Raw genomic sequence first — 11714 nt, 5'->3', positions numbered from 1 at the left:
GATTGATAAATTAACAGGCACCACATTGATTATATGCAACGCAGGACAAGCTAGTTAACCTAGTAATATCATCAACCATGTGTAGTTAACTAGTGATTATGTGAAGATTGATTTGTTTTTCATAAGATAAGTTTAATGCTAGCTAGCAACTTACCTTGGCTCCTTGCAGCCACAAGGTCCTTTTGATGCTGCACTCGTGTAACAGGTGGTCAGCCTGCCACTGTTTCCTCATGGATTATAATGTAATCGGCATCCAAAATGGCCAATTACCGATTTGTTATGAAAACTTAATATCAGCCCTAATTAATCGGTCGACCTCTAGTTGAGTGTGCTTGTCTGCCTACATGAGTGAGTATTAACTTTTGCCTCCTGACTCTCTCCCAACTGTGCTCACTCTACCTGAAGGTGAAAGGGGAGTGGGTAAGTGCAGGTCCACTGTCTAATCAGCTGCTCACTTGTGATCCCAACACCTGCTCTCATTGGTCCATCTCATGTGTCCATCTCAACTGCTGTCATCTCTTCATAAGCGCTTAAAGAATTTAATCTTTGGTTGCATGTTTGTGGTTGTATATCCATTATATGGTCAGTATACTCGGAGGATACACACTTGTTCTCAAAGGGCATATGATTATACATCTATACAAGCGTGCCTCTACGTTTTATACTGGACAAAGCATCTTGTAAGCTGCTGAGAGTGAGCCGATTATCCAGACACATTTGATCCCATTTCACTGAGTACTCCTTCAACAAAGCAGTCCCAAAGCCATCCACTGTCATTCTTATCCTCTCAGCTTCTCTTCATGACCATCCGCATGCTTGGAAAGGAAGCGGTGATATTCAACTCGTCTTGTGAATGGCGAACGTCCGTTCCAAAAGGGGTCCAACCACTCTGTCGTATGTTTTAAATAAGGAATAACCACACATGGCTGGGCAACCCCAGTCCACAGGATTTATTGTAACCGCTCTTAATTGAATTTGTTTTCCCACAATTTATCAATCTAATCCTGTGTTGGCTCGACAGTATCTTGGTCCAGACTACTCGCCTTGTCTGTCAGTCAGAGTTGGGGTCCATTCCATTTCAACTCAGTCAATTCAGGAATTTCCCCATTGCTTTTCAACAAAGCTTTTCAGTACATGTTCCTAATTTGAAATAGAATTGATCCTAACCCTGCTGTCAGCAATGAGCCTGTAGCTGGTTAAAGGAAAAGGTCCAATGGATAGTGTGATCCCTGAGAACTGGGGTTGTGGGTTGTTCTTGGCATAGAAATATAATTACTAGAAGTTACTCAATATGGCCCACCCGGTCCACTCATCCCAGCATGACTTGAATGAAAATATCCGCTCTATTCATTTTAGTTATTTCCATAGTCTTCGTTGGCTCTGTAGTGCTATGATGGTGATCTGACCTTTGACCTTCAACCCCCAGGTGGACGAGTCCCAGACAGGTGAGCCAGGCTGGCTGGGTGGTGAGCTGAAGGGGAAGACTGGCTGGTTCCCTGCCAACTACGCAGAGAAGATCCCAGAATCCGAGGTTCCCATGAGCCTGCGGGCCAGTGCTGCCACCACGGGCGCCGCGCCCAAACTGGCCTCACGGCTCACACCCAGCACCGTCTCCAGCACACCCACGCCACCCAGCCAGCCAATGGCAACCCCTCCCCCGGCAACAGCTCCCCCTGCCCCCGGTCCCTGCCCTGGCCCTGGTCCCGCCTCTTCCTCCTCCTCGGCATCTAGTAACTGGGCAGATTTCAGCACCACGTGAGTGACAGCTCCAACCCTTCCTCTCACACAGCACTCAATACTATATAATGCAATACAAGTGTTTCAGTCATAGTCTTACCTACACCAAGTTATTAATTTAAGAGAAATCAGAGTTTGAGTTGGTAAACTGTGTGTGCCTCTCTCCGCTCAGATGGCCGTCCACCAGCTCTGTGGAGAAGACTGAGACTGGAGAGGGCTGGGATGCTTGGCCCACCCAGCCGTCTCTCTCTGTGCCCAGTGCCGGGCCCGGGGGCCAGCTACGCCAGCGCTCTGCCTTCACACCCGCCACCCTCACTGGCTCCTCTCCGTCTCCCGTCCTGGGACAGGTACAGTCGTTTTTAAAATGTATATATATTTTTTACCCTTTTATTTCAACAGGGAGTCACATTGAGACCGAGGTCTCTTTTACAAATGAGCCCTGCAACATACAAAAATGTAATGAAATACAAAGTACACGCATCAGTCAAATAATAGTAATAATAATACATTTGATTGTAACACTCAGTTTAGATGACACTGAGGAGCACAGGAACATATCACCTAGGCCTAGCAGGAGAATGATATTGACTCTACCTAAAGCAGTGTGGTTGTACTGTCAATGAATGAAGAGCAGGGCTTAGAAACAGCACATAGAGATTCTGTAATACTTCTCGTCCTTCTCTCACTATCTTTCTCACACTCTTCCTCTCCCGCTCCCCATTTCTTTCTCTCTGTCTCCGTTTCGCCCCCCTCTCTTCCTCCATCTTTCAGGGGGAGAAGGTGGAGGGTTTGCAGGCCCAGGCTCTGTACCCGTGGCGGGCCAAGAAGGACAACCACCTCAACTTCAACAAGAGTGACGTGATCACAGTGCTGGAGCAGCAGGACATGTGGTGGTTCGGCGAGGTGCAGGGCCAGCGGGGCTGGTTCCCAAAGTCCTACGTCAAGCTCATCTCTGGCCCCGTACGCAAGTCCATGAGGTGAGGAGGATGAAACTGTCCCTCCCCATAGTCACATTTATCAATTATATGTATGTATGTGTAATAATATAGAGTATTATTAATCTAAACAATTATTTATAGTCATGTATTTTTATTCGACCCTTAGGGCAGACAAAATTGATTCACTGTTTAACGGATTTTCCCCCCAGAAAAGTGAGGCGAGCGAGCAAAAAACAAAACATTCAGTGTATAAGGAATAACAGTATTTTACCACATTATATGGACATGAACAATAGGAGAAATATTCAATTTCAGACTGTTTTTCAGATTATTATTATTAATACACAAATTAACATTATTTACATAAGATGTATAATAGAATGCAATATTCTATCATATTGAGAAAAAAAAGTAATGTATGAATGTATTGTCAGTTCATTAATCTTCACTAAATCAAATTTTATTGGTCACATACGCGATTAGCAAATGTTATTCCGGGTCTAGTGAAATGCTTGTGCTTCTAGCTCCGACGGTGCAGAAATATCTAAAAAGTAATATCTAACAAATTACACAACATATACCCAATACACACATCTAAGTAGGAATTAAGACTATATTCATATGGACGAGCGATGTCAGAGCGGAACGGACTAAGATACAGTAGAATAATATAGAAAAACAGTATATACATATGAGATGAGTAATGCCAGATATGTAAACATTAAGTGACTAAGATATGGTAGAATAGTATAGAATACAGTGTATATACATATGAGATGAGTAATGCAACATATGTAAACAGTATTAAAGTGACTAGTGTTCCATTCCTTAAAGTGGCCAGTGATTCCCAGCCTCTAATGTGCTAGCGATGGCTGTTTAGCAGTCTGATGGCCTTGAGATAGAAGCTGTTTTTCAGTCTCTCGGTCCCAGCTTTGATGCACCTGTACTGACCTCACCTTCTGGATGATAGCGGGGTGAACAGACAGTGGCTCGGGTGGTTGATGTCCTTGATGATCTTTTTGGCCTTCCTATGACAGCGGGTGCTGTAGGTGTCCTGGAGGGCGGGTAGTTTGCCACCGGAAATGCATGGCCAGACTGCACCTCCCGCAACCGCAAGGCTTTCCAGAGGGTGGTGCAGTCTGCCCAATGCATTATCACAGTTGCCGTACCAGGTGGTGGTACAGCCGGAATAGGATGCTTTAAATTGTGCATCAGTAAAAATTTGTGAGGGTTTTAGGTAACAAGCCAAATTTCTTTAGCCTCCTGAGGTTGAAGAGGTGCTGTTGCGCTGCCTTCACCACACTATCTGTGTGGGTGGTCCATTTCAGTTTGTCAGTGATGTGTACGCCGAGGAACTTGAAGATTTCCATCTCCACTGCGGTCCCGTCGATGTAGATAGGGGGGTGCACCCTCTGCGGTTTCCTGAAGTCCACGATCATCTCCTTTGTTTTGTTGACGTTGAGTGAGAGGTTGTTTTCCGGGCACCACACTCCCAGAGTCCTCACCTCTTCCCTATAGGCTCATTGCCTCGTTGTTGGTAATCAAGCCTACTACTATTGTGTCGTCTGCAAACTTGATGATTGAGTTGGAGGCGTGCTTGGCCACGCAGTCATGGGTGAACAGGGAGTACAGGAGGGGGCTGAGCACGCACCCTTGTGGGGCCCCAGTGTTGAGGATCAGCGGAGTGGAGGTGATGTTTCCTACCTTCACCAACTGGGGGCGGGCCCATCAGGCAGTCCAGGACCCAGTTGCACAGGGCGAGGTTCAGACCCAGGGCCTCAAGCTTAATGATGAGCTTGGAGGGTACTATGGTGTTGAATGCTGAGCTATAATCAATAAACAGCATTCTTACATAGGTATTCCTGTTGTCCAGATGGGATAGGGCAGAGTGATGGCGATTGCATCGTCTGTGGATCTATTGGGGCGGTAAGCAAATTGAAGTGGGTCTAGGGTGGCAGGTAAGGTAGAGGTGATATGATCCTTGACTAGTCTCTCAAATCACTTCATGATGACAGAGGTGACGGCTATAGGGCGATAGTCATTTGGTTCAGTTACCTTCGCCTTCTTGGGTACAGGAACAATGGTGGCCATCTTGAAGCATGTGGGGACAGCAGACTGGGATAGGGAGAGATTGAATACTTAGCCTAACAAATTCAAGAATGATTGACAATAAATAATTGTAATCAAGTTAAAGTATTGATTCATAATAATGAGTTCATTACCTGAATGCATCTCTATAGCCTAGGCATTAGGTCTAATCATATTTGTATGAATATTTTGCTATCATAGACTAGGCCTTGTAGAAAGAGGGTCAATCAAGTTCGGTCTGCCAAATGTAATGCAGCATTGGAAAAAAGACACCCAAAACATAAATCCAGACATAGAGTATAGCCTATCATCATCAAAATAAAAAATGTTGTTTATAACATGCGCAGTTGGAAGCATCAGTCTATATACAGTTGAAGTCCGAAAGTTCACATACACCTTAGCCAAATACATTTAAACTCAGTTTTTTTCACAATTCCTGACATTTAATCCTAGTAAAAAATTCCCTGTCTTAGGTCAGTTAGGATCACCACTTTATTTTAAGAATGTGAAATGTCAGAATAATAGTAGCGAGAATTATTTATTTCAGCTTTTATTTCTTTCATCACATTCCCAGTGGGTCAGAAGTTTACATACACTCAATTAGTATTTTGTAGCATTGCCTTTAAATTGTTTAACTCGGGTCAAACTTTTCAGGTGTCCTTCCACAAGCTTCCCACAATAAGTTGGGTAAATTTTGGCCCATTCCTCCTGACAGAGCTGGTGTAACTGAGTCAGGGTTGTAGGCCTCCTTGCTCGCACACGCTTTTTCAGTTCTGCCCACAAATTTTCTATAGGATTGAGGTCAGGGCTTTGTGATGGCCACTCCAATACCTTGACTTTGTTGTCCTTAAGCCATTTTGCCACGACTTTGGAAGTATGCTTGGGGTCATTGTCCATTTGGTAGACCCATTTGCGACCAAGCTTTAACTTCCTGACTGATGTCTTGAGATGTTGCTTCAATATATCCACATAATTTTCCTGCCTCATGATGCCATCTATTTTGTGAAGTGCACCAGTCCCTCATGCAGCAAAGCACCCCCACAACATGATGCTGCCACCCCCGTCTTTCACGGTTGGGATAGTGTTCTTCGGCTTGCAAGCCTCCACCTTTTTCCTCCAAACATGACAATGGTCATTATGGCCAAACAGTTCTATTTTTGTTTCATCAGACCAGAGGACATTTCTCCAAAAAGCATGATCTTTGTCCCCATGTGCAGTTGCAAACCATAGTCTGGCTTTTTTATGTCGGTTTTGGAGCAGTGGCTTCTTCCTTGCTGAGCGGCCTTTCAGGTTATGTCGATATAGGACTCGTTTTTATTTTTTATTTACTGTGAATATAGATACTTTTGTACCTGTTTCCTCCAACATCTTCACAAGGTCCTTTGCTGCTGTTCTGAGATTGATTTGCCCATTTCGCACCAAAGTACGTTCATCTCTAGGAGACAGAATGCGTCTCCTTCCTGAGTGGTATGACTGAACATGATCTGAGCGTGTGATCTGAGGCTGTTTGGTCTGTTGGGCATCAACTTGGGAAAGACTCGAGGGAGAGCGGACAGTTCATTATAAACAAAGAGCCGCGTATATTGGCCAAAATTTAACACATCTGATTTATATTTTTTTTGTGGTGTGGAGAAACGTGACACGGGGCATCCGTTAACCTCCCTGGGCAAGGTGGGACGTTTGCGTCCCACCTAGTCAACAGCCAGTGAAATAGTGTGGCGCGAAAAACAAATACCTCATAAATGCTATAACTTCAATTTCTCAAACATATGACTTTTTTACAGCATTTTAAAGACAAGACTCTCGTTAATCTAACCACACTGTCCGATTTCAAAAAGGCTTTACAGCGAAAGCAAAACATTAGATTATGTCAGGAGAGTACCCAGCCAAAAATAATCACACAGCCATTTTCAAAGCAAGCATATATGTCACAAAAACCAAAACCACAGCTAAATGCAGCACTACCCTTTGATGATCTTCATCAGATGACACTCCTAGGACATTATGTTATACAATACATGCATGTTTTGTTCAATCAAGTTCATATTTATATCAAAAACCAGCTTTTACATTAGCATGTGATGTTCAGAACTAGCATACCCACCGCAAACTTCCGGTGAATTTACTTAATTACTCACAATTAACGTTCACAAAATACATAACAATTATTTTAAGAATTATAGATACAGAACTCCTTTATGCAATCGCGGTGTCAGATTTTAAAATAGATTTTCGGTGAAAGCACATTTTGCAATATTCTGAGTAGATAGCCCGGCCATCACGGCTAGCTAATTTGACACCCACCAAGTTTGGCCCTCACTAAACTCAGATTTACTATAAGAAAAATGTGATTACCTTTGCTGTTCTTCGTCAGAATGCACTCCCAGGACTTCTACTTCAACAACATGTTGTTTTGGTTCGAAATAATCCATAGTTATATTGAAATAGCTCCGTTTTGTTCGTGCGTTGAGGTCAGTATCCGAAGGGTGACGTGCGGGCGTATTTTGTGACAAAAAAATTCAAAATATTCCATTACCGTACTTCGAAGCATGTCAAACGCTGTTTAAAATAAATTTTTATGTGATTTTTCTCGTAAAATAGCGATAATATTCCAACCGGGTGACGTTGTATTCATTCAAAGAGAGAAAGAAAACATGGAGTCCTCTCGTGCACGCGCGCTCCAGTGTCAGTGTTCCCTGCCTGACCACTCTCAAAAACTCCTGCTGATTTTCGCCCAGAGACTGTAGAGCTCTCATTCCACTTTCTGGCGCCTTCTGAGAGCCTGGGCCTAGAAAATGTCACGTTAAAGCAGAGATGCTGTGTTTTTGATAGAGATGCCCTAGAAGGACAACAAATTGTCAGACAGGGCACTTCCTGCATGGAATCTTCTCAGGTTTTGGCCTGCCATATGAGTTCTGTTATACTCACAGACACCATTCAAACAGTTTTAGAAACGTTTGTGTTTTCTATCCAAATCTACTAATTATATGCATATTCTCGTTTCTGGGTAAGAGTAGTAACCAGTTTAAATCGGGTACGTTTTTTTATCCGGCCGTGAAAATACTGCCCCCTAGCCCCAACAGGTTAAACAGGTTCCTGTCCGGCCTTACCAACCAGGAAAGACGCTTGAGGTTAAAAACCTATTTTGCGTAGGTGACCTGGTCAGCAGGATAGATGCAGCAGGGCTGCTCAACCATCTTCCTGGACATCTACCGTCCTGTAGGTTTTCAGTCCAACCCTAAACGAGCATACCTGATTCCGCTAGTTAAGGTCTTGTTGAGCAACTAATACATCATTTTAGTCATTTAGCAGACGCTCTTATCCAGAGCGACTTACAAATTGGTGCATTCACCTATAATATCCAGTGGAACAACCACTTTACAATAGTGCATCTAAATCTTTTAAGGGGGGGGTTAGAAGGATTACTTTATCCTATCCCAGGTATTCCTTGAAGAGGTGGGGTTTCAGGTGTCTCCGGAAGGTGGTGATTGACTCCGCTGTCCTGGCGTCGTGAGGGAGCTTGTTCCACCATTGGGGTGCCAGAGCAGCGATAAGTAGAATAAGTAATAATAATAAGTAATAATAATAATAAATAATAATAAGTAATAATAATAAGTAGAATCAAGTATGTTCAATTAGGGTTGGACTATAAGACGGTAGATCTCCAGGAAGAGGGTTGGGCAGCCCTGGACTACAGACTTCAGCCAACTTTAGAGTAAATCCCAACTACTATTGCTTGATATTGTCTAGGCGGGAGCAACATGGCTGCCGTGGAATGATGTGACATCATTATGCTTTTTTTATTGAAACCTCAATGACCAAGTTCTCTGTGTATGGCTTTAGTCCCTCCCCATCTAGAATGTATTGTTATATTAGCCACCGGCTTGGCTGTCTGAGTGAATGTTTGCCCTCTCTCTGGTGCAGCATTGAGTCTGGCTCGTCCGACAGCCCCCCAACCATGAAGAGACCCACCCCATCCCCTACTAAGACCATGGACCCAGGAGAAGGTGGGTGGTGGACCTAGAAACACACGCACACACACAGCCCAGCATACAGTTGGAATCCCTTGCGGTGAAACTGCCACGTCCGTTTGCAATATTACTTCAAACAATGAACGCTGTTGTTTTTTTCTCTGACATCATTGCATTTCATTGCACGTGCGATAGAACAGCAGAGTATGTACTACGATTGTTTTTTACCATGACGCTGGACGCGCATGTCCTTTTTGATAAGCTAAACAAAACAATAACAAATACGCCTGGGGCAACCAGTGGCACCGTTTCACCTATTGCGGATCTAGGCTTTAAATGACTCTTTCTCTCAGACTATGTTCCACACCATATATACCATATAAAACAGAACACTTACACCAGAGTTCATCATGGAACACCAGTATGTTCCTGTTACTCTACCCATTTAGATGACACTAAAAAAGTGTATAAACAGACCCTGTAGCTCAGATGTTGTGTTTTCCCAGAATACATAGCCATGTACACCTACGAGAGCAATGAGCAGGGCGACCTGACCTTCCAGCAGGGCGACGTCATCGTGGTCACCAAGAAGGAGGGCGACTGGTGGACGGGCGTGGTGTCAGGCAAGACGGGGGTATTCCCTTCCAACTACGTCAAACCCAAGGACTCTGAGGTAACTTTTAGAGGACACTTCTCACTCACACGTTTTGTCAAGTCTTTGTGTGGCGATTCGTAAACTCTGCGATGCAGTCCTGTTTGTCTGATCAGCTCTCCCAGTAAAACCAAAGTGCTCTCCTTTAAAAATAAATACAAATATTTGAGTTTTCTTTTTTTAGGTAGAAAAATATACTTTATACGCGTTCCAAAGCGCTCTCCTAACATTAGCGAACGTTCACGGTGAACATAAAACAAATGAAGTATGTTAGTTGGCCAACGTTAGCTAACGTTTCACGAACTGTGTGCCTTGTTTAACTCCCAGTAAAACCAGAGCTCTCGGTCTTCCCTCTAGGGACTGGGACCCGCAGGGAAGACTGGAAGCCTGGGGAAGAAGCCCGAGATAGCCCAGGTCATCGCCCCATACACGGCCACGGGGGCCGAGCAGCTCACCCTGGCGCCCGGCCAGCTCATCCTCATCAGGAAGAAGAACCCGGGGGGCTGGTGGGAAGGGGAGCTGCAGGTTGGAGGACCATCTCTCAACACTACTCACCACAAACAAACAACACTTATTTGAAATGTCGTAGTAGATGTTTAAATGCTAAGTTGTATTCATATGTGGACATAGATGTGCCAATAATTGTCTTAATATATAATACTAATATACAAGGTGATATGGTAATTTATACATAGACAGTGATGTAGAAATTACAATACTGTAATGTAGATTCATTGTCATCCACACATTTGCTTTAAAAACAAGTAAAAGGGACTGTTTCTAACTGTTAAAATTCTTTGCTCTGCCCCTGTGGCCTTTCCCATACTCACAAGTCCTCTCATTGGTCCAGGCCCGGGGAAAGAAACGGCAGATTGGCTGGTTCCCGGCCAACTACGTGAAGCTCCTGAGCCCCAGCACCAGTAAGACCACACCCACAGAACCCACACCCCCCAAGCTGCCAATGCCCAGTGCAGGTAGGGGCCAGGAGCAGGGATCTGACGGGGGCCCGCCAGGGCCTTGGGGCCCCTCCTTGACTCAACATATGACGGGTACTAACACTGTGTCTGTGCAGACATTCTCTGTGTACTTTCATGTTATAATAGCGTCCTTGACAATAGCATTATTTTCTGTCATAATAACATTCTTTCAAGTTATAGTAACGTTCTTTACAAGAACATTCTTTCATGTTTTAATAACATTCTTGATAATTACATTATTTAGTGTTATAATAACATTCTTTACAATAACATTCTGTCATATTATTAGTAACAGAGGACTGTGTTGTGAAGTGGGCCTAATATTAATAGTAGCATTTTAAGGTCCAGGAGAAGCCCCTACACCCCTAGTCTCCTGTGTAGATCTGAAGGGATTGGATAGGTATAATTCATTTGGTCATAGCTCTACCTTGCCCTCTGATAAGCTATACATACAATTTTCTCCATAGTAGCCTATATAATATCCATCCAATCCTATCAGATCCTAAACAAGAGTTTTTGGGGGTTTGTTCGACATTGCCGACTGATTGATCTACAAATTGCCTTTTTTGCATCATTTATATCGAATAATTATTAGATCAATCAGTCGGTAACAATTTACCCACAATGCATCACAGATTTGATCGAACACCGCCTTTTGTCCCTTTTCTTGTGGACGGGGCCCAGGTCTATTGTATGGCCGTCTGACTAACCCTTCACTTGTATCTGTATGTGTGTCTCCAGCAGTGTGTCAGGTGATTGGCATGTACGACTACATGGCACAGAATGATGACGAGCTGCCCTTTGGGAAGGGCCAGATCATCAACGTGCTGAGCAGGGAGGACCCTGATTGGTGGAAAGGCGAGCTTAACGGTTCCGTGGGCCTTTTCCCCTCCAACTACGTCAAACTGACCACCGACACAGACCCCAGCCAACAATGTGAGTGCACACACTACTACTAAAGTCTCCCTCTCTGTCACACCCAGCAGTTTGAGTACATACTGCACCCTTCTCTCACACACACACACACACGCGCAGTCTCTCTCTCTCACTCACACACACACACACACACACACACACACACACACACACACACACACACACACACACAGTCACACACAGTCACATACACACACTCACACACCAACACGGGTCATAAGGAGTACTGTAATTACATTCCTTCCTCTCTCTTCCACACACACACACACACACACAGTCACATACACACAGTCACATACACACACTCACACACCAACACGGGTCATAAGGAGTACTGTAATTACATTCCTTCCTCTCTCTTCCCCACACACACACACACACACACACACACACAGTCACATACACACAGTCACAT

At 44.2% G+C, this 11714-nt stretch overlaps 1 protein-coding gene across 7 annotated transcripts in view; it reads left to right on the top strand.

Moving 5' to 3' along the window:
* itsn1 (intersectin 1 (SH3 domain protein)) overlaps nucleotides 1-11714 on the top strand; it is a 72716-nt gene that overhangs the window by 49820 nt on the left and 11182 nt on the right. For 5 of the 7 annotated variants that reach the window (XM_082963378.1, XM_082963374.1, XM_082963377.1 and 2 more), the window contains 9 exons: nucleotides 406-420; nucleotides 1427-1755; nucleotides 1910-2084; nucleotides 2509-2714; nucleotides 8688-8770; nucleotides 9241-9407; nucleotides 9744-9911; nucleotides 10237-10435; nucleotides 11105-11299. In XM_082963378.1, coding sequence (XP_082819504.1) covers nucleotides 406-420; nucleotides 1427-1755; nucleotides 1910-2084; nucleotides 2509-2714; nucleotides 8688-8770; nucleotides 9241-9407; nucleotides 9744-9911; nucleotides 10237-10435; nucleotides 11105-11299 — 1537 coding nt within the window. The remainder of the gene's footprint in view (nucleotides 1-405; nucleotides 421-1426; nucleotides 1756-1909; nucleotides 2085-2508; nucleotides 2715-8687; nucleotides 8771-9240; nucleotides 9408-9743; nucleotides 9912-10236; nucleotides 10436-11104; nucleotides 11300-11714) is intronic. The other 2 variants (XM_082963379.1, XM_082963375.1) reach the window with 1 other exon arrangement.

This window comes from Salmo salar, chromosome 17, assembly GCF_965601325.2.
Source record: "Salmo salar chromosome 17, fSalSal1, whole genome shotgun sequence".
In the NCBI taxonomy this organism is placed as follows: Eukaryota; Metazoa; Chordata; class Actinopteri; order Salmoniformes; family Salmonidae; genus Salmo; species Salmo salar.
Note: the sequence above shows the minus strand (reverse complement) of the source record. Positions and strands in the feature narration are given on the sequence as shown.